This window comes from Rattus norvegicus, chromosome 7 (assembly GCF_036323735.1).
Source record: "Rattus norvegicus strain BN/NHsdMcwi chromosome 7, GRCr8, whole genome shotgun sequence".
NCBI lineage: Eukaryota > Metazoa > Chordata > Mammalia > Rodentia > Muridae > Rattus > Rattus norvegicus.
This window is the reverse complement of record NC_086025.1, coordinates 116493431-116514104: the sequence shown is the minus strand read 5'-3', so window position 1 is coordinate 116514104 and position 20674 is coordinate 116493431. Positions and strand designations below refer to the sequence as shown.

The following is a 20674-nucleotide window of genomic DNA, read 5'->3' as shown; positions in this document are numbered from 1 at the left end:
GTGAGCATAGGTTATAGAGACCTATAGGTGTTTATAGGTGCCCACAGAGGCCAGAACAGGGCATCAGATTTGCTGGAAGTGATGTACCAGGTGATTGTGAACCACCCAACATGGGTGCTGGGACCCAAACTCAGGTCCTCTGGAAGAGCAGCAAGTGCTCTTAACTGCTGAGTCATTTTCCCAGCCCCAAACCTGTCTTAAATTGAAAATACTGTAGGTTGAAAATGTTTTCAATTCACCTAACCCATGACACATCATAGTGTATGAGTGCATGTGAGTGAGTGAGTGTGTGTGAGTGTGTGTGTGTATGTGTTGCCTCATGAAGCACATTTAAATGGTAAAGCACTCCTTGACCCTTGTGTGAGAGTTTTACACTGTCCCACATTAGAACTAGAAAAAGAACGGATGTTCCTCTGAACACTGTAAAGCTGCCCGGTCTCCTGGTGAGAGGAATCAGTGTGACCAGGGACGGGCTGTCACAGAAGCCCAGGAGCCTCTGTGCTGTGCTGGGAGAGCTTGCTGAGACAGCTCCTATGCTCTCCCAGTAGGATGGATCCTGGTTGCTGCTGGCCTGGTGGGACAGGCATAGCAGGCAGGGAAGCAAGAGCCAGCCAAGCCTGAGGCTTACCACTCTTGCAGACTCGTGGGATGAGAAGTTTTGAGATGACTGAAAACCACAACCACAATACATGCTTGCTGTGCAAGATGGCGTCTGGCCAGAAGTACTTTAACCCATCAAATCCCTTTCTCTTTTCTCTCAATTGTCTTTCAAATTATACATCGCAGATTGAGGCATTTTAATATTTTGGTTGTTATTGTTGGATTTCATTTGTTTGTTTTTCTTGTTTTGTGTGTGGGGGGCGTTGTTTTTGTTTTGTTTTTCTTGATTTTTAGATAAAGTCTTGCTTTGGCTGTCATGGAACTTGCTAGGAACTCACAGAGATGTTCCTGCCTCTGTCTCCAGAGATCAGTGGGAAGTTGAACATGTAACAATGTGTGTGATAGATGGCACAGACCACCCTGGCAGGCCCCTCTGTCTTGCTGCAGAGTACCTGTTCATACCCAGGGGCCATTGGAGGGCAAGTGGCTGGGTTCCTCCAGGCTGTATCCTGAAAGCCTTGTGCCCTCCCTCACCAGGAGGACTACAACCACATCCATGGTGGCAAGTGGACTGTCAACAACCTGCGTCTCTACCTGGAGAGTACCCGAGGCCGCGAGGTGACCAGCAAACTGTTTGATGAAATACACTGGATCATTGTGCAGTCTCTCAAGGCTGTGGCAGTGAGTGATGGGGGGAGGGGGGATGCATGGGACTGGGCAGGGCAGGGCAGGGCAGGGCAGGGCAGGCAAGCCCTGGAAGCCCAATGAGAGCCCCTGGGCTAACCAGCAGTTCTCAGAAAGTGTTCCACAGCTCAGAGTGCTTCTGTTCTCTCATCCCGGCCCATGCGTCAGTCAGTCAGACAGTTTTGGGAAGGGATTGGGGCCAGTTTCTGGAGCAACAATGCCCGGATGAGCATGGTCTGCCTCTGACAGGACCACAGACCTTGACGCCGCTACAGAAGTATAGAGAGAGTCCCATCGACATCATCTCCCTCGTTCTTTTTCATTTTCTCATACGACCCATCCTGACTTCGCTTTCCCCTTCCACAACTCCTCCAAGTACCCTCCCCATCTCCCCTCTCCTCCAGATCCACTGCTCCTCTGTTTCTCCCTCAGAAAAGAGCAGGCCTCCCGGGGACAGCAACTGAACAGGCCTAAGGAGATACAGTAAGATCAAGCACAAACCCTCCTATTAGGGCTGGATGGGGCAACCAAGGAGAAGGGTCCCAAGAGCACGTGAGAGTCAGAGACACTCCCCTGCCCCCACTGTTAGGAGACCCACAAATACAACAAGGTAGCAGCCACGCCATGTGCAGAGGACCTAGCGCAGACCCGTGCAGGTTTTTCGATTGCTGCTTCGTCTCTGTGAGCCCCTGTAGGCCCTGCTTAGTTAACTTTGTGTGGACACCATATCTTTTCCATTCCTTCCTTCCCTATTTTGAGACATAATCTCACTGGGTAGCCATGGTTGGCCTGGAGCTTGTTCTATTAAACCAGGCTAGCCATGAGTGCTCTCTGTAGACCAGGATGGCCTGGAGTATGTTATGTAGACCAGGGGCGGTCTGAAGCTCACAGAGATCTGCCAGCCTCTGCTTCCCCACCATCAGCCCTCCTTGGTGGGTATTTTTGCACGAGCATCAGCCAACCCCGGTGGGGGAGGGGAGGTTCCAGCTGCTTTCACCTCAGGCAGCTTAATATTGTCATCTCCATGGCTACTTAAGGCTGAGAATAGCCTCCTCCTTTGTTCCTAACCTTGTCTTTGATTTGCTTACTGGGCTGCAGTTTTTAGGCAGCTGCACTTCTAATTTTGAGCAACAGGTAGGAATACACATTGCTGTGCCGCCCCCTCCCTGTCTTCAGGACTCCACAGATGTTGTCTCTGGGGTTTGTTTCCCTATATAACTCACAAGAAAATGGGGGATCTTGACCCCAGAGCTCAGAAGAGAGGAAAAGGCCCCCGCCCCAAAGCCAGTCTCCTTGCCTCCCATCCTCTCTGCCAGCAGGAATAGGAAGGCAACCAGTCCCCTGCTGAGGTCACTTGCAGGACCCACAGTTCCTCAGTTCTTCCTCTGAGCATAGAGAGATGTTAATCCAGCAATATGGCTGCTCTGGCAAGGGATCACATCAAAAGACCTAGGTCTGTGCGGTCTGGCTGGAATGCAGACAAGCCTTTAATAATATATATATATCTCCCTTTAAGGAAAATTAGTTTGTAAAAGGAAGCAGCCATGCTTGAAAGTGACGTCTAATTGAGTGGCAGCCAAAGTGACGAATCCGAAAAATATTTAACAGAATGAGTCATCCCTATAGCATGCGCCTGTTGTGTTTAATTTTAAACATGCTACCGCCTTGCCCGGGAGCCTGCAGCGCTACCAGCCCCTCCCGGCTCCCTTCTGTTCTACCCAGCTTAGCTCCTGGATGGATCGGTCACAACCAGCCCTAACCCAGCTTCCTTTTCTGCCTGCCTTTGCTCCAGGAGGGCTAGTGTTTGTTACCAGCCCACTCAGGAGATCCTTGAGTCCCAAGATAAAAGACACACAGACAGCTTTATTACTTTAGAACTTGCCTGCTAGGCACAATTGCTGGGCACAGATATCTCCCTCCTGGATAAGATGCGCCCTTACCAATTTATTAATTTTGACTCCTGCCTTAATCTCAGTGGCTCAGTCCCACCTGGCCCCTGCCAAACATCTTTGGCTCCCACCCTTAAGGAGGCCACAGGCCCTAGCTCTCCCAGAGGCCTTACCTGATCTTCCTCCAAAACAAGGCAGGAACGCCTCCTCTCTCCTTCCCTCGTCTCCTCTTCTTCTTGGGACCCAGAAGTCCCACCTGTACCTTCCACCCAGCAATTGGCTCCCAGCCCTCTTTATTGACAAATCAAGAACCAATTAGGGCACAAAACCTTAGTATCAGAACCTCCCCTTACACACACCCAACTCTCACAAGAGTAACGCAGGAAAGAGAAGCTATCTAGGAGCAATGCAGAGTCAGTGGGGAGGCAGTGCAGTGAGTGCAGCCGAGCTGAGTGAGAGTTTGTTCGTTTGTGACTTCGTTCAGTTTGTTTGAATGCATTTGAGCTCAGTTCAGAGCAGAGCGACTGAGTTCAGAGCAGTTCAGTTCCTGGAGTTCAGAGCAGTTCAGTTCCTGGAGTTCAGAGCAGTTCAGTTCCTGGAGTTCAGAGGCAGTCTTTCCAAGCAGAGCAATTCAGTCAGAACCCAAAAGAAGCCAATTTGCATCAGCTTGGGAGAGCAGCTGGAGCTAGCAGCTGAGCTGAACTGGCCAGCCAGAGTTCAGAAAGAGCTAGAAAGAGTGAGTTTATTCAGCAGTAAAACTCTAAGAGGACAATTACATCTGGTAAACAAAAGATACATTTACATCTGAGGGCAGTGTGGTCTAGCCAGCTACAGAGCCAGCCCTTGACAAACCCACCCACTTATGTGGGACCTGGGGACACAAGGCCCGGGGACATGGGATGGTGCCAGGTCACCATGGAGGATGTGAGAGATGCAGAATTCCCAGGTTACACCCATCTTCCTCCCTGAGAAGAGCCACCTTGTGAACAGTTGCCTCGCAGAAGGGCCTTTCCTCCTGGCCCTCAGCTCTGTGGTGAGCCCTCTGCAGCCTGGCATCCACTCTTTGGCTCCTTGGGTAGTGATTCCCAAGGTTTTGAAGAAGGCAGGGTTTTTTGTTTTGTTTTAACTATGTGTAGGTATATGTGTCTGCCTTTGGGTGTTCACATGAGTGCAGGTACCCACGAAAGCTGGAAGCAATGGAGCCCCAAAGCTGGAGTTGCAGACGGTTGCGAACTGTCTGACGTGGGTTCCAAGAGCTGAACTAGGGTCCTCTGGAAGAGCAGGAAGTGCTCTTAACAGCTAGGCCATTGGGGTTGGGGATTTAGCTCAGTGGTGGAGTGCTTGCCTAGCAAGCGCAAGGCCCTGGGTTCGGTCCCCAGCTCCGAAAAAAAAGAAGAAAAAAAAAAAACCAGCTAGGCCATCTCACCAACACCCAACACCTGTCGCTCGTTCAGCACACAGGGAAAGGTTATTGAAGGTATATTTAGGTGAATTGGAAATTACAAGGGAAATCCAGAAATGGAAAGGAAATAGGCTTACTCTTCTCATTGGTTTATAATCTGGTTTGCACCTGGTTACACAGGGCTGGGAGGCATAAGAGGCAGCTTGCTGGTGTGTGCATGCATGTGCGTGTGCATATGTGTATGTGCCTGTATGTATGTGTGTGTGCGTGCCTGCCTGCGTGTGTGTGTGTGCATGCACTATGTGTGTATTGTATATGTTTATGTATTTATTGTGTGTATGTATGTATTTTTGCATGTGTGTGTGCACGCGCGCACGTATGTATGTGTAGACGTGCACTGTGTATGTGTGTGTGTGTTTGTATTATGCGTGTACATTCATGTGCGTGTGCATGTGCGTGCGTGCATGCATGCATGTGTGTGACAGGAAGCCAGCAGTGTGGGAGGGCCCCTCTGGTCTCTGAGGATGTGGTTTTATAATCTGTTCATCCCTCTGCAGCCTGTGATGAACAACGACAAGCACTGCTTTGAATGCTACGGCTACGACATCATCATCGACGACAAGCTGAAGCCCTGGCTGATCGAGGTAACACACAACCCTGACCCCTTGGCCAGCAGCACCACAGGAGAAGAGAGCTTTCACTGCTCTCCAGCACGCGTTAAGGCAGTGGGTCTCCGTCTGCCCTTCGAAGCAGAGAGGGTGTCGAGTTGGCCGATCTAGAAATGATAAGACCGACACCGTACTGCAGGGCTTTTTCCTGGCCACAGCCCCGGTGTCCTTTCTTGGCACCGCGATCAAATACCTGACCCCAAACAAACAAAACAACGACAAAAACCAAACCAAAAACACAGCTTCAGGGAGGACGGCTTATTTGGTTTGAGGCTGCAATCCTTCATGGTGGAAAAGGCCTGGTGTATGTGTGAGGCATCTGTGCACATCTGCCAGAGCCGACAGACACTAATATTTCACTAGCTTCTTTCTTCCTTCAGCTCAGTGCCCTGACCCGTGGGATGCTGTCACCCACATTCAGAGTGGGTCTTCCTTCCTAAGTTAAACTTCTCTGGAAACACTCCCAAAGTTACCCAGAGGTACTGCTGGACTGTTTCAATCCCACTGGCAGTTTAAATAACAACACGGCGTCTCCTTATGTAGTTTAAAGCTTAGCCCTTTTGCTGGGGCCACCTCCCAGCTACCATTTAAACTTAGCTGACTATTCTTACCTGTGCCACCTGACTAGTTCTTTAACTCCCTGCCCTGCTCCAGTTGTGTCTGTTCTGTTCCCTTCCCTCCTGCCCTCAGCTCTTGATTCTCTGGCTTCAACTTACCTTCCCTGCATCACTCACTCTCTCTGCCCGGAAGTTCCGCCCTCTTACTTCCTGCACCAGCTATTGGCCATCAGACCTTTATTACAACCAATCATCAGTAAGACAACACCTGATCCATCACTTAGATTGCCTTTAGGCAGGAGAGGAAGTACAGACATTTACAATGCAGAAAGCCTGGTGATGGGCCGTCAATACCAGAATCCTGCCAGTACCCGGCACTCTGCAGATACAGAATCAACAACTGAAAATAGAGAGACACCTCCGTACAGATTGAGGAAGGTCACCCCAACACTGAGGAGGCTCCTACATCACTGTAAATCCCATCAGGCTGGAGATTAACTCTCGTGGCCTTTTCAGAGAGGTGGGCATTGGTGCTCTTGTCTGAGGCCTTGTCTTGGCCCCTCACCAAGCCTAGAATGGGAGATACCTGAGCACGCAGGAACCTCCTTTGTGTGGTTCCATCCTGGGCGTCAGTCACTCTGGACACCTGCCCTCTCAGCAGTTCATTTGGAGGCACACTGGTCAGGCCCTTCAGTCACACAAGCCAGGAGGCCTAGGATTCTTATAAGAGCACAGAGCAGAACACGGCCCCCTGCAGGGAAAGTCAGAGGGAGCCTCACTGTGGAGTTCACTGTAATCAAGTTATCAGCAGCAAGCTGCCTCCATAATGGAAGCCTGCTGAGCTGCTGGAGTCAGGCCGCTAGGGAGATGTGATATTTCCTTCCCTACACCCTCCCTCTCTTCCTTTTTTTCTTTTGAGAACTGGTCTTAAACTCATGATCCTCCTGCACCAGTCTCCCAGGGGGCCAGAATTAGAGATGTTGGCTTCCTGCTTCTTAAATACAGTAACGTCGCACTTTTCTTGATGAACTAAGATCCTAATTGGGACTCTCTCTCTCTCTCTCTCTCTCTCTCTCACACACACACATCACACACACACACTTGATTTATTTGTAATTGTATGAGGGGCCTGATGTACACATGAATGCAGGGGCCAGAAGAGGGCATCAGATTTCTCTGGAGCTGGCATTAATAGTCAATTGCGCCTGTCTTTAGGTATTATTTATAGCTCACCAATAGAAACCGATCCCACACTTTTTTTTTTTTGGTTCTTTTTTTCGGAGCTGGGGACCGAACCCAGGGCCTTGCGCTTCCTAGGCAAGCGCTCTACCACTGAGCTAAATCCCCAACCCCCAGATCCCACACTTCTATCCTACTGTGCTTCTCTGCTGTTGCGATAAAGCATTGATCAAAAGCAACTTGGGAGGAGGCTGGAGAGATGGCTCAGCGGTTAAGAGCACTGGCTGCGGGGCTGGAGATTTAGCTCAGTGGTAGAGCGCTTACCTAGGAAGCGCAAGGCCCTGGGTTCGGTCCCCAGCTCCGAAAAAAGAACCCCCCCCCCAAAAAAAAAGAGCACTGGCTGCTCTTCCAGAGGACCTGAGTTCAATTCCCAGCATCCGCACGGTGGCTCACAACCATCTGTAATGGGATCTGATGCCCTCTTCTGGTGTCTGAAGACAGTGACAGTGTAATTATATACATATAATAAATTAATATTTAATAAACAAATAAATGTGTAAAGAAAAGAATATAAAGAAATACCTTACAGACATACCCACAGGCCGGTCTGAGCTATGCAGTTCTCCACCAGGCAACCCGTAGGGTTACGTCAAGTTGACAGCTAACCGTGACAGCTTCGACAGGTGTGAGCTTGACAGGTGTGAGGTGTCAGTGTTAACCGATGACAGGTGCCTGGAGCCTGTGACCCATGCTGGCTCCTGCGCCTCACTCCACAGGAGGAAGCGCCACAGAGAAGGACGTGTGTTTTTCTTCTTGTAGGTTAACGCGTCCCCATCTCTCACCTCCAGCACCGCCAATGATCGGATCCTTAAGTACAACCTGATTAACGACACCCTCAACATTGCGGTCCCTAACGGCGAGATTCCAGACTGCAAATGGAACAAGTCTCCCCCTAAGGAAGTGCTTGGCAACTATGAGATCCTGTAAGTGTGCACATGGCTCTGAGAGGTCCTGCGTTCTAGACTGAGGCCCGCTGAGGTGCCCTTTGGATATTAGGGAACGGGGCTCACTTTTCTTGGGCAGCGTGTCTGTTCGTTGATGCTGGGAGGGGTAGCTGTTGAGGAGACAGAAGAGTGGTTTGGGTCTGTTCTATGTAGTCAATACTTAACTTGCCAAGTGCTGGGCCGGGAGTGACCCACACTGCTTGTCACCTATGCAGGCTGCTGAGGTGCTAGGAGCAGGGCGCACATGGTGCAGGACTCATGCCCTAAATCTACCTCTGTAGCTCTGTGGGCCACAGTCTGAATACCTCAGGAAGCCAGTAGGGAAGAGTGATCCCCAGGGCTCACCTCTCAGGGCTCCCCTGAGCTAGGGTCAGTGGCTGATGCTGTAGGCACTCCAGCCCATTTCTTCACCCTGCACCTTGTGAGCCGAGTACTAGTTTGGCTCTGCCTTACAGATCAGAAACAAACAGACCTGTTGGGAGTGCGAGTGCATCCGTGTGCGGGGTGTGTGTGTGGTGTGGGGGGGGGAATGGTGGGGTATAAATAAAGTAATGGTAATCAGGAAGACAGTGGTTGATGAAGTATAGTCATTCATACATGGTGAAGCTGACAGCCATTACAAAGATTGGATCTCTGTGAGTTCGAGGCCAGCCTGGTCTACAGAGCAAGTTACAGGGCAGCCAGGGCTACACAGAGAAACCCCATCTCAATCACTCACCCTCAAAAGCACAAAGATTGGCCTAGTGCCATGTATACTGTGGGCCAAGAGGTTAGGTGAGAAAAACAAGTTGCAAGAAAGGGTACTTTTAGCTGATTCCACTGCCCCCGCGTGCACATAAGCATTTGTTTGTTTGGGTTTGGTTTTTCGAGACAGAGTCTTGCTACGTGGATCAGACTGGCCTTGAACTCCCCCCAGAAATCCGCCTGCCTCTGCCTTTCAAGTGCCGGGGTTAAAGGTGTGCACCATGTTTCCTCGTCCTACACATAAGCATTTAATTTAAAAAGTTTAAAGACAAGGGGACATTTAGTGAAGTGCGCTCTTGCACACGGGTCTCAGGTGCACCGCCAGCGCCAGCGGGAGGATCTGAGCCCAGGCCTGCGCCCTGGAGCCGCTGCATAGCCACCTCCCACCTCTCTGTGTACAGTTGCAGAAGGTGGTGTGGAGGGGCACAGAGATGTGGGCGGGGCTTCCGGAGAGCTCAGGGCCTTAGAGGGTGGTAGTCATGAGCCCCAAAAGGGACTGTCACTGACTGTAATTAACTTCTGGCAGCCTGGGGAGGGACCACAGGGGGATGGGAAGGGAGTAGAGGTGGGAGCTGGCAAGGAAAGCAAGAGAAGGAGCGGGTGCCAGTGCTGGGAAGGCAGATGCACTCTGACGGGGATCCAGGGCACATGGACTCACCAAGACATCAGAGAATAAAGCTTAGTGCAAGATACTGTGCAGGATACAAGCAGTGACCAGAACAAGATATGGGCACTAACATGGATGGATGTCAAAGTCGTCGGAAGTCAGAAGAGTGACCACAGCCAGGGAATCAAGGGCTAGACCCCGAAGGACGAGAGTTGATGTACAGAAGGGATCAGAGCGGCTGATCTGGCTTGCAGGGTTGGAGAGGATCTAGAAAGGCCTTTTCAGACCCATGGGTCTGAGAGAGGAAACGGTCCACCCTCCACAGGGCTCCAGGGAGAGCCAGGCTTTTCATACCGGGGAGATGAGGGAGAAAGTCAAGAGCTCCTAGAGGATTCGGGGGTTTCTGATAATGAGCAGGGAGTCCCAGAATGCAGAGTGCAGCTGGGTTCTGTCCAGAGCCACTTGGGGTTGGCAGTGTGAGAAATAAGGGCAACACAAGAGTTGACCCATGTCAGTGCTGTGGGAGCCTTAGGGTCAGTCCTGAGGCCCTCAGTGGAGGAGAACCCATGTGAGGTTCAAGAGCCATGAGGGTCTTTGTGGGTCCCTCTTTAGTCCATCAGGATGCAGTAAGAAGGCTGGCCCACTGGGAGCTTATGAGGCCCTCTCTTTGCAGAACAGACAGGATGCTCATCTGTAGGTTAAGAAGCAGAGGCCAGAGCCTCACCCCTAGTTCTGAGCTCCGCTCTCACACCCCTCTAATGGAAGAGAGGCTTTGGGTTGGAGCTGGCCATTAGAAACTCTTTCCCATGCGTCTCCTTGACCCTGATACTCCAGGTCACTCCAGGTTGGGTCCTAGTGGCAGCAGTAGGAATTGCTGCTGCTAGGGTAAGTGGGGCTTACATCCACAGTGTGCTGTCCTGTCCCTGTACACAGCCAGAAATATTGCATTTCATGCATACTTAAAGATCCCTTCAGAGTACACCAGTGTGGAGAGAAGGGAACTGGCAGGAATATAGCTCTGTGTGACCCACATGGTCCCTTGAGGCCTTGGTGTCACGATCATGGCCAGCCTTGTTCATCCTGGCTCTAGTCCAACATTACCAGAAAACACTCTTAGCATTTTTTTGAAAAACAAAAAATGCTGTTCAGAACTCAGTGCCTAGATTCCACCTGTCAGATCCCAGAAGTAAAGGTGTTCCGAACGGGAAAAGGCCCTCAGGAGAGCCCTTTCAAGCTGTTATACACTAGCTCCCTTACAGGCAAGCCACCCCGAGAGAATGGAACAGCCTGTTGCCAGGTGTCTGCTTCACACTCCACTTTGTTTTCAAGCCACACAGAGCCACACAGGTGTGTGTTTGTGAGTGTGTTCCTCTTCTCCATTCATCCCTGCCCCTCCCCACCTTGAGCCAGTACCAGGGCAACCCTAAGACTGACAGGCAGGGTGACTCCACCCTTAGACAGTGATGCAGACACAGTACAAGCCAGAGTGTGATAGTATATGGATGGATAGCCCAAAGCTCTGGTCCTTGAGGGAGCTCTCTGCACAGCTTCCTTGTATTGGAGGGACTGGCTACAAATACATCTCCATAGTGATGCTAATGCTGAGGCTGTCCACGTGATGTGACGCCGTTGTGACAGTCCATGCCAGTACTGAGCATGGCCTCAGCTGGGAGGAGAGCTATCAGTACTTTTAACTCTGGTGCTCCCTGCTCGTCAGCCCGTTTGCCACCATAGGCATCATTCAGAGAATGTTCACCCACCAGAGGAGGCCCTAACGCAGACCCCACACCACCCACAGAGTCCGGCTCTGGACCAGAAGCTCTGAAGAGAGGGACAATCAGCTTCCGCAGCAGCGCAAAGCATCCTGGTACCTGTTTGCTTAATGCAAATGTCTGCGTGTAACTCAGACAAAATAGCAGCAAAGGAATACCTTAGAAGCTCTGGCTGTCCTGGAACTTGTCCTGTAGACTAGGCTGGCCACTGTGTGTGTGCCACCATGCCTGTAGAAAACACTTTAAGATGACCGGAAAGAAGCCAGACATAATGGTGCACACCTTTAATCCCAGCACTCTGGAGGTAGAGGTAGGTAGATCTCTGTGAGTTCAAGGCCAGCCTGGTCTACCCAGCAAGTCTTATGACAGGCAGGGCTACCAGAAAAAGTAAAGGCACTTGCTGCCAAGTTTGACAACCTAAGTTTGATCCCTGGGACCTACATGGTAGATGGAAAGATCTGACTTCCACAGCCTGCCTTCTGACCCCTATACCTTGGCACATGTGTGCCTTCAATCAATCAATTGATCAGTGTAATTAAAAAAAAATTAAAGGCCAGTGCTGGGGGCCAGCTCCGACAGGGTCTGTACTGAGGTGGGACACAGTATCAGACAATAGCCAAAGACTCTCTCTTACTGTTCTGGGGGCCAGAAGCTGATGGCTTCTAGCATTTCACAGAAACAGGAAAAGGAAGAAAGGAAGAAAGTCAGGCACACATTCACCCCATACACACATGTACACCCCCCCACACCCCCACACACACACTGGCCAGTCCCAACCATTCCATCAATTCACAAGTGCACATGCATACTTATATACATATACCTACATATGTCTACATACATATAGACAGACAGACATGTATAATTTAATGGATGGAGCAGAGCCCCAACAGCCACACTTCACACTTTCTTTTTCTTTCTCTCTCTCTCTCTCTCTTTCCTTCCTTCCTTCCTTTCTTTCTTTCAAAGATTTATTTATTTTATGAGTACTCTGTGGTCATCTTCAGACACACCAGAAGAGGGCATCGAATCCCCTTAAAGATGATCGTGAGCCACCATGTGGTTGCTGGGAATTGAACTCAGGACCTCTGGAAGAAGAGTCATTACTCTTAACCGCTGAGCCATTTCTCTAGCCCCACACTTTATTTCTTCTCTCAGCCTTTTTATACTTAGACAAAAGTTCTTATGAAATTATCTCACAGATAAAATGTTACACAAAAGGGGAGTCACAGAAGGACATCAATAGTAAGTTCAAAGCAGCATTTCATTCTGTAAACTCATTATAAGTTCACAGCAACAGTTTCACGTGACCTGGCTTTATCATAGTGCACTCCTGTAGACTCATCCTTGGCCTCATCCTGACCTACAATGAATGTTTTTCCTTGATCACAAATCTGTTACAAGCCTACTTCTCTTCTTTGTGCAATTTACAAAGCTCATTGTATTCCTCATTATGCAGCCTTTACTTAATATCCTATGAGAAGGGAGCATATTTCTATTCCTGATTCTAACTTTAATCTTTCTGGCAAAGCAACTAAAACCATCTCCTAAAACTTTCTTCCTAAAATTATTTGAATCAAATCAGTAATTTTATAAAGTCATTAATTCATCTCAACAGCATTGATTTACAAAAGTTTGTCTTCAGGTTGATCTGAAATTTGCCCAAGAGGGTGAGCTGTGACCCAGGAAGTAATCACAGGACGCTATAAGCAGGAGGGTCTCCCGGTGTCCACTCACACCAAGCCATATAAACAGGGAGTACGGCATGACAAACACGAGAAAGCACATCAGTAGCAAGGATCAGTCCTGGGATGCAGTTTCTGGGGCGGTGCTTCAGCAAAGCACACCCATTGCAGCTAAGCAAGATGGTGGGGCTGTCTCCAGGGAGCTCGCTTGCCCACTGCAGCTCTTCCTGCACAGCATCTGCCAGGCCAACGTGATGGCTCAGCAAGTAAAGGTGTCTGCCACCAAACCTGATGGCCTAAGTTCTATCCCCAGGACCCACGTGGTAGAGGGCTGACCCCTGCAAGTTGTTCTTTGACTTCTACATAATGAATGAACCTCGCCCCAGTAAAGAAATAAGCTGGAGGGGTTGGGGATTTGGCTCAGTGGCAGAGCGCTTGCCTAGGAAGCGCAAGGCCCTGGGTTCGGTCCCCAGCTCCGAAAAAAAGAACCAAAAAAAAAAAGAAATAAGCTGGAGTTCAAAACAAACTTTAAGTGTTCAGAAATGCACTTCTCACAGCTCAGCTGCAGGGTAAAGGAATCAGGAGGCCCAGTGTTAACCCAGTCTCTGCGCATCTGAACCTGGCGCCAGAGAGTGGTGGGAAGCCATGGTGAGGAGAGACAGTTCCCTTTGCAGGATCTATTCTGGGTAACAAAATCTGCTGGACACCAGGACTGTATTTGGTTCTTCAGACGTGAGGTCCAAGCTGCTCCTCGGCACTGAGAAAGCTTGAGTACAGGAGTCAGCTGGAAACAGGCCTTAGGAGGACAGTGGCAGAACGAGTGGCAGAGCAAGTGGCATCGTGGCAGAGGAGTCCCTGCTCTACCAGGCCCTTTCCTTGCTAACGCCTGGTTCCTTGACTGAAATGGGATTAGGCCCTACCCAACAGGGTTTGTGACATGTTTGCAGGCAAGAGCTGTCTCCCTGACTACCCTAGGCTGGCTGACTAGTTTCCCATTCACTGCTCCCCTGAGCCCATGCCAAATTCTGCCTGGAGCCTGATAAAATGGCATCTGTCTAGGATGGGCAGGACTGGCAGTGGCAGTTTGGCTGGTTTCTCTCACAGGCTCTGTGGCCTTGTGTGGCTTGTGGGCTGGAGAGGGAAGAATCTGGAGCTAGGTGGCTCTTTCTAGTAACATGTTTGCTCTGCAGCAGCCTGGTGGCCTCTGTGCCACTGCCGCCCCTGAACGAGATCTCCCAGTGATTTTCTAGGGGTCTGTTTCAGGTATGACGAGGAGCTGGCCCAGGGTGACGGGGCTGAACGAGAGCTTAGAAGTCGCCCAGGTCAGCCAGTGGGGCCCAGAACAGGCCGCTCGAGAGACTCAGGAAGAAATGTCCTCACAACCTGGAAGTGACCAGCAGTGAGAAGGACCCCCCCCCCAGCCCCCGCTTGGACCTCCCCACAGTTACTGCACCCAGACCCTGCTAAACACCTGTTTTGGAATTTCCTTTTTATAGAGTGCTTTCCTGAGCAGGCCTTGTAAATAAAGACTCAGAGCAAGGTGGAGGAGTCCACGTCACTGGGGCTCACACACTTTCGCGTGCACACATACACACACGGACACGCTCGCACACGCGCATGAAAACAGCAGCTTCGGTGTGTGATGGAACGTCCTTTTTTAAAAGATATTTTATTATTTTTGAGGTAGGTAGCCCTGGTTGTTCTGGAACTTGCTATGTAGACCAGGCTGTTCTAGAACTCTGCCTCCCAAGTGCTGGGATTAAAGTCATGTGCCACCACATCTGACTTATTCTTATTATTTGTGTGTGTGTGTGTGTGTGTGTGTGTGTGTGTGTGTGTGTGCGTGCGCAGGTGTGCACACGAGTGTGTGCATGCTGGTGTTTCTTCTGTTTCTCTTCTTCCTCCTCCTTCCCTCCTCTTCTTCCTCCTCTTCTATTTATCTATCTATCTTCTGTCTGTCTGTCTGTCTATCTATCTATCTATCTATCTATCTATCTATCTATCTATCTATCTATCTGTTTTTTCGAGGCAGGGTTTCTATGTACAGCCCTGTCTGTCCTGGAACTCACTTTTAGACCAGGCTGGCCTCGAACTCAGAGATCTTCCTCCCTCTGACTCCTGAGTGCTGGGATTAAAGGCGTGTGCCACCGCTGCCTAGCCATGATGCAGCTCCTTAAAAGATGTTCATATCCATTAAACTTTGCACATAAAAAATCGTCAAACAAACATGATGTGTTTCAAAAGGATTAAATGTCACGCGTCTCCTGGAGCCACTTTGTTTAGGTCCCTCTGGTTTTGTCAGAGCAGATGTGCAGTTATCTTTACAAGGCCCCTGCTGCCGTGCTCCTGGGGGACCAGTTTCTGTCACTTTGGTTTGGAGACAAGGCTGGTACAGCAAAGCAGGTGAGCAGACAGATCCTGAGGGAGGGTGATGTGACTCAGGCATCTGGCTTTGTAGGCACTGTTGGCAGCCTCACAAGCAGTTCACAAGGAGCTCCCTGGACACCAGGGACTCAGAAGAGTATGTAGGGACCAGCTGTCACCTACATAAGCCCTGCTTGCAAGTAGGAAAGTGTTTGTTTTGTTTTTAAGTCTTTCGAGATGGGGTTTCTCTGTGTAACCATGGGTGTCCTGGAACTTGCTGCATAGACCAGGCTGTCCTCTGCCGGGATTGAAGGTGTGGACCACAATTGCCTGCCCTGCACAGGTGGGATTCTTTTTTTTTTTTTTTCCGGAGGTGGGGACCAAACCCAGGGCCTTGTGCTTGCTAGGCAAGCGCTCTACCACTGAGCTAAATCCCCAACCCCCACAGGTGGGATTCTTAATGGCAGCCTCTCTCTGACAGTCACACCTGACGCCTGTCACCTGGCGTGTTAGTCACCACCTGGAATTTATCTCGAAAGACCCCTATGTTCAGCTGTGCAGGACAAGAGTAGATGTCTCCTCATGTGTGTCCGTGTCTCCATCCATACACATGCATGCTTTTAATGGTTCCTACTAGCACACCAAAGCACACCAGCCTCACTCAATACCTCTAGCTCCTCTCAGCTCTCCTTCTCACCCCAACCCTACCATAAACCTCTCCAACCCAGCGGTTTTGCTCCTCCCCACTCCCTCCCAGCTTCTCTTTCCCATATAACCCTACCATTTCAGCTGCATGCTCCCTCCTCATCCTCTTGGTCCTCCCCCAACTCCTTCCCCTCCTCTTCCTCTCTCTGTCCCCTCCCCACACCCCATCCCTGCCCTTCATGGCCCCGTACAGTCTACTGGTCAAGTTCAGTCCGCTACTTTTTCCCCTTGCTCTGGACTCTTCTCTGGCTGTGTTCTGCCTCATATCTAAATAAAAACCTTCTCATCAACCGTACTTTGGAATGGCCATGTCCCCATTTGCATTCAGAGATGTGGCTGGGATCTCATGATTAGGAGGTTAGGTCAGGATAATTGACGCATTCAAAGTCAGCCTGAGCTACAGAGCTAGACCCTGTCTCAGACTCCCTAACTGCAGAATGGGGGTTATCTGTATTTTCCTCAGAAGGAACAAGGGGCACAGGCTGTACCTGGTTCACGACCCTTGTGGTTTGGCTACAACTCGCCCCTCTCCTGAGTTGCATGGCTCACGGCCCCACCACACGTGATGCCAAGATGTCTCCCACTAAGCTCTGGCAGTTCTGGAACTACATGATTCTTACAGTCCTGCTTCTCAGGAGGTCCGGAAGAGGCAGAGGTCGCTGGTCACACAAGCGGACACACTGAAGGGCTGAGGATGCCCAGCCATCTTGAATAAACGATAGGAGATTCGTTGGTGACTTAGTAGCTAGTGCGTGCGAGGCCATGCCAAATGGATTTGTATGAGAGACTGACTGTTGTGGTGATATATTCTCCAGCAGATGTTTCCTCTCCAAACTTCCAGAACACACTCCGGGAGGAAGCCTGTGGTATCAGAGAGATCTTTAGGAACCACGAGCTGGGAAATAGTACTGCTTATCGCCCGGCCCAGGGCTCAGGTGCTCACCCTCGTTGGGACTGTCCCAGATGACAGTCCTGATACTTTCTCCTCATGATGGATGGGTCCCATGATCCGAAAGAGTGTCCGGTTATTTGCATGACTTCTTGTACTGGCTGGTTTTGTGTGTCAATTTGACACAAGCTGGAGTTATCGCAGATAAAGGGGCTTCAATTGAGAAAATGCCTCCATGAGACCCAGCTGTAAGGCATTTTCTCAATTAGTGATCAAGGCGGAGAGGACCCAGCCCATTGTGGGTGGTGCTGTCCCTGGGTTCTATAAGACAGCAAGCTGAGCAAGCCCGGGGAAGCAAGCCAGTAAGCAGCATCCCTCCATGGCCTCTGCATCAGCTCCTGCTTCCTGACCTGCTTGAGTTCCAGTCCTGACTTTCTTTGGTGATGAACAGCAATGTGGAACTATAAACTGAATCAACCCTTTCCTCCCCAACTTGCTGCTTGGTCATGATGTTTGTGCAGGAATAGAAACCCTGACTAAGACACTTCTGATATGTGTGAACTACCCCAGGATTAATCTACTGTCTATCTGCCACCCACAGGGGCTGTTTCCTATCAGCAAGATGCTTAAGCTGTGGCCCCCAGACCCTGAGATAGCCCCCTCACTCTACCTCCCTCCTCTGGGGTCTGAGTCTCTGTAACCATTTGTCTTGGGACTACTGGGCCAACAGGCTTTTTCAACAATATGGCTCTGCCTCAGTTCTGTGCTTGGGCCAGTCCTAGGTGCTCTGGTCTAGGCTCCTGCCCGGCTGGCTCCCTGCACAGTGTCATCAACCTCAGGCTCACCCACCTCTTCTGCACTAGGGCTGTGGGCCATCCTTCTCCAATAAATCAACACAGTGTCTCTGGATGATAATTTTACCACCAGGTCAGGCCACGGGGTGGAAGTGGGGCATTAAGCTGGGTCTTCTGTGGAGTTAGAATGCTCTGTCATAAGGACCCTGACCCAGCACCTAGGTGTTCCTTGTGTTACTTAATGTGAGTGGTGTCAACCAAGTACCCTAGGACCTTTCAGGACTTGCTGTGAGGTACATACAGAGTCCCAGGGTTTTCCCTTTTTTTTTTTTTTTTTTTGGTTCTTTTTTTCGGAGCTGGGGACCGAACCCAGGGCCTTGCGCTTCCTAGGCAAGTGCTCTACCACTGAGCTAAATCCCCAACCCCAGGTTTCCCATTTCTTGCTTGGAAACCTTTCCCTGAGGGAATTTTTTTTTGTCTTGTATGATTCTCCCTAGCCTCAACTGTATCAGCAATGTTTTGAAGTGAAAAACAGCATTCATCCAGAAACACAGTCTATTTTATGGAATAAAGTGTTTTCTATTTGTGGTGGTTTGAACATGCTTGGCCCATGGGAAGTGGTACCATTAAGAGGTGTGGCCTTGTTGGAATAAGTGTGACCTCCTAGGGGGAATTGTGTCACTGTGTAGCTGGGCTGAGCGTTCCTAGTGCTCAAACTCCACCCAGGGCAGAAGAGTCAGTCTCCTGGCTGCCTTCAGGTCAAGATGTACAACTCTCAACTCCTTCTCCATCACCGTGTCTGCCTGGATGCTGCCACACTTCCCACCATGATAATGGTCTGAACCTCTGAACCTGTGAGCCAGCCCCAACTAAATGTCATCCTTTATAAGAGTGGCCTTGGTCACAGTATCTCTTCATAGCAATAAAACCCTAACTAAGACATGGACCCTAGATATAAAATAAAACCAATTTAAGATCTTACGAGAAAAGAAAAACAAAAGATGTCTCCTTTTGTACCCTAAGAAAGGAGGCCATTTTGTTCCCTGCTGAGGTCACTAGACCTAGTGGCAGGAACCAGACTCCTGGATCTATAACACACCGACCTCCATGGGGCCATGGCTACTCTGCCTGTCACTCATGCCTGTCCCCACCAGTGTTAACTAATTTGATTTTTCTTCTTTCTTCAACACTTTTTCAGGATGAGAATTGTGGAGTTTGAAAAAGTTTTACTCTGTAATCCAGTTTTGCTTCAAATTTTGATTTAAACAGCAATCCTCCTGCCTCAACCTCTCAAGTGTTGGGATTACAGATGAGAATCTCCATGCTTGGCTTACTTGTCTTATATAAGAATGCCTTATGAGTTTAAAAACAATTTTTAAGGGCTGGAGAGATGGCTCAGTGGTTAAGATCACTTGCTGGTCTTCCAGAGGACCCAGGTTCAGTTCCTAGCACCTACGCAGTACCTCACAACTATCTATAACTCCAGTTCCGGGGGATTTAATGCCCTCTTCTGAGCTCCACTGGCATCGAGAATGCATGGGATACACATACATATGTGTAAACGAAGCACTTAAAATAAATCTAAAAAATTTAAAAATCGCCAGACATAGTGGCACACACCCTTAATCCTAGCTGTTGGGAGAGAGAGGCAAGTGAATCTCTGTGAGTTCGAGGCCACCCTGGTCTACTTGGTGAGTTCTAGGGCAACCAGGGCTACATAAAGAGACCATGTATCAAAGATAATTTAAAAAGTTTAAATAAATAAAATAAAAATCCTGAAAAATGTTTGTTTTGCCTTTCAAGATGGGACAAACTGTGTAACCTCTGTGTAACCCTGGCTATCCTAGAATTCACTTTGTAGACCAGGCTAGCCTTGAACTGAGATTAACCTGCCTCTACCTCTCCAGTGCTAGAATTAAAGGCATATGCCCCCACCCCTGGCTAGCAAACACTACATATCTTGAATCTGTCCCCGAGCCTATTTCTGCAACACACTCCTTTCTTAACAACAAAAAACCCTTTATGTCCCTACCACAGGGCCTTGGAAGGAGGGTCTCTGTAGACACAATTAGCTTAAAACCTACTGAGAGATTAGAAGAAGACACCACGTGTGGAGAAGGCCATCCAGAGACAGGCAGAACCCGAAGCAATGCTGCCATGGGCCAAGGATACTGGAGTTTCCGCTGCCTAGAAACAAAGACAGGTTTAGAGGGGGTGGTGCCCTGTAGACATCAGATTTGGGGTCTCACATCTCCACCTGAACCATCAAAATATATTCCTGGGTTTTTAGCCCCCTGTCTTTATAGTCATTGGTTCCTGCAGAAAGGTGAAGTGAGGGCTCCAGAGACTCATGTCCCTAACTTGGTAGTTACTTCATGACAGTGAGCATGGCTGTTCTGGTTTGTCCATGAATCCTCAGGCTTAATTCCCCTCCCACACACACCCCCCTCTGAACTCCAGGAACTAAGTTCTCTTTATTTTTATCACACTAATGCGGTCCCTTCTCTCACCCTGTCCCCACACTTCAATATCCATGCCCCCTATCCCTCCCCCTCCCTCAGGCCCTACCGTTTCCCTTCTGAACAGCACACCTGAGGCAGGGCAGGTCCCCTCCTGGGACCCCTGGTGGCACTCTTGCCATTTGTCAGCAGAAGCTGAGGACACTGAGCTCTCCAGGGGGACAGAGGGCATGGGCAGAAATGGCAGGCGTCTTCTTCCCTGACGGTACCCCTCCTGCTGTGGTCATGAACTTGGCAGGCTATTAGCTGACCCATCTCAACCAGACCTTCTGCACACCCATTTCAATTCTGGGGGTCACATTGCTGGGCTGCCCAGCCCAGGGTTGCACCATGGGATCTCAGTATCTGTCTATCTGACTGTCTCTCTCTCACACACACATCCAGGAACTAAGTTTTCTTGATATTTTTCCCCCACACTAATGCTGTCCCTCCTCTCACCCTGTCCTGTCCTGTCTTGTCCTGTCCTGTCCTGTAACTGTTCTGTTCAACCTTTGTTCTAGACCTCAGCCCCTGGGAACCTGGAACTGCTACAAACAATGTCAAGTGATAGATTGAGGGAACATCTAAGAGCTCGCTCATGGGAGCACCATGGCTACACCAGATACAGCATGG

At 49.8% G+C, this 20674-nt stretch overlaps 1 protein-coding gene across 11 annotated transcripts in view; it reads left to right on the top strand.

Moving 5' to 3' along the window:
* Positions 1-14569, top strand: part of Ttll1 (TTL family tubulin polyglutamylase complex subunit L1) — a 29298-nt gene extending 14729 nt beyond the window's left edge. For 6 of the 11 annotated variants that reach the window (XM_039079601.2, XM_063263932.1, XM_006242104.3 and 3 more), the window contains 4 exons: positions 1138-1281; positions 5133-5219; positions 7799-7962; positions 14055-14569. In XM_039079601.2, the coding sequence (XP_038935529.1) occupies positions 1138-1281; positions 5133-5219; positions 7799-7962; positions 14055-14184 (525 nt within the window). In that variant the 3' untranslated portion in view covers positions 14185-14569. The remainder of the gene's footprint in view (positions 1-1137; positions 1282-5132; positions 5220-7798; positions 7963-14054) is intronic. The other 5 variants (NM_001012200.2, NM_001393857.1, XR_010053012.1 and 2 more) reach the window with 4 other exon arrangements.
* Positions 14570-20674: the final 6105 nt, after the last annotated feature.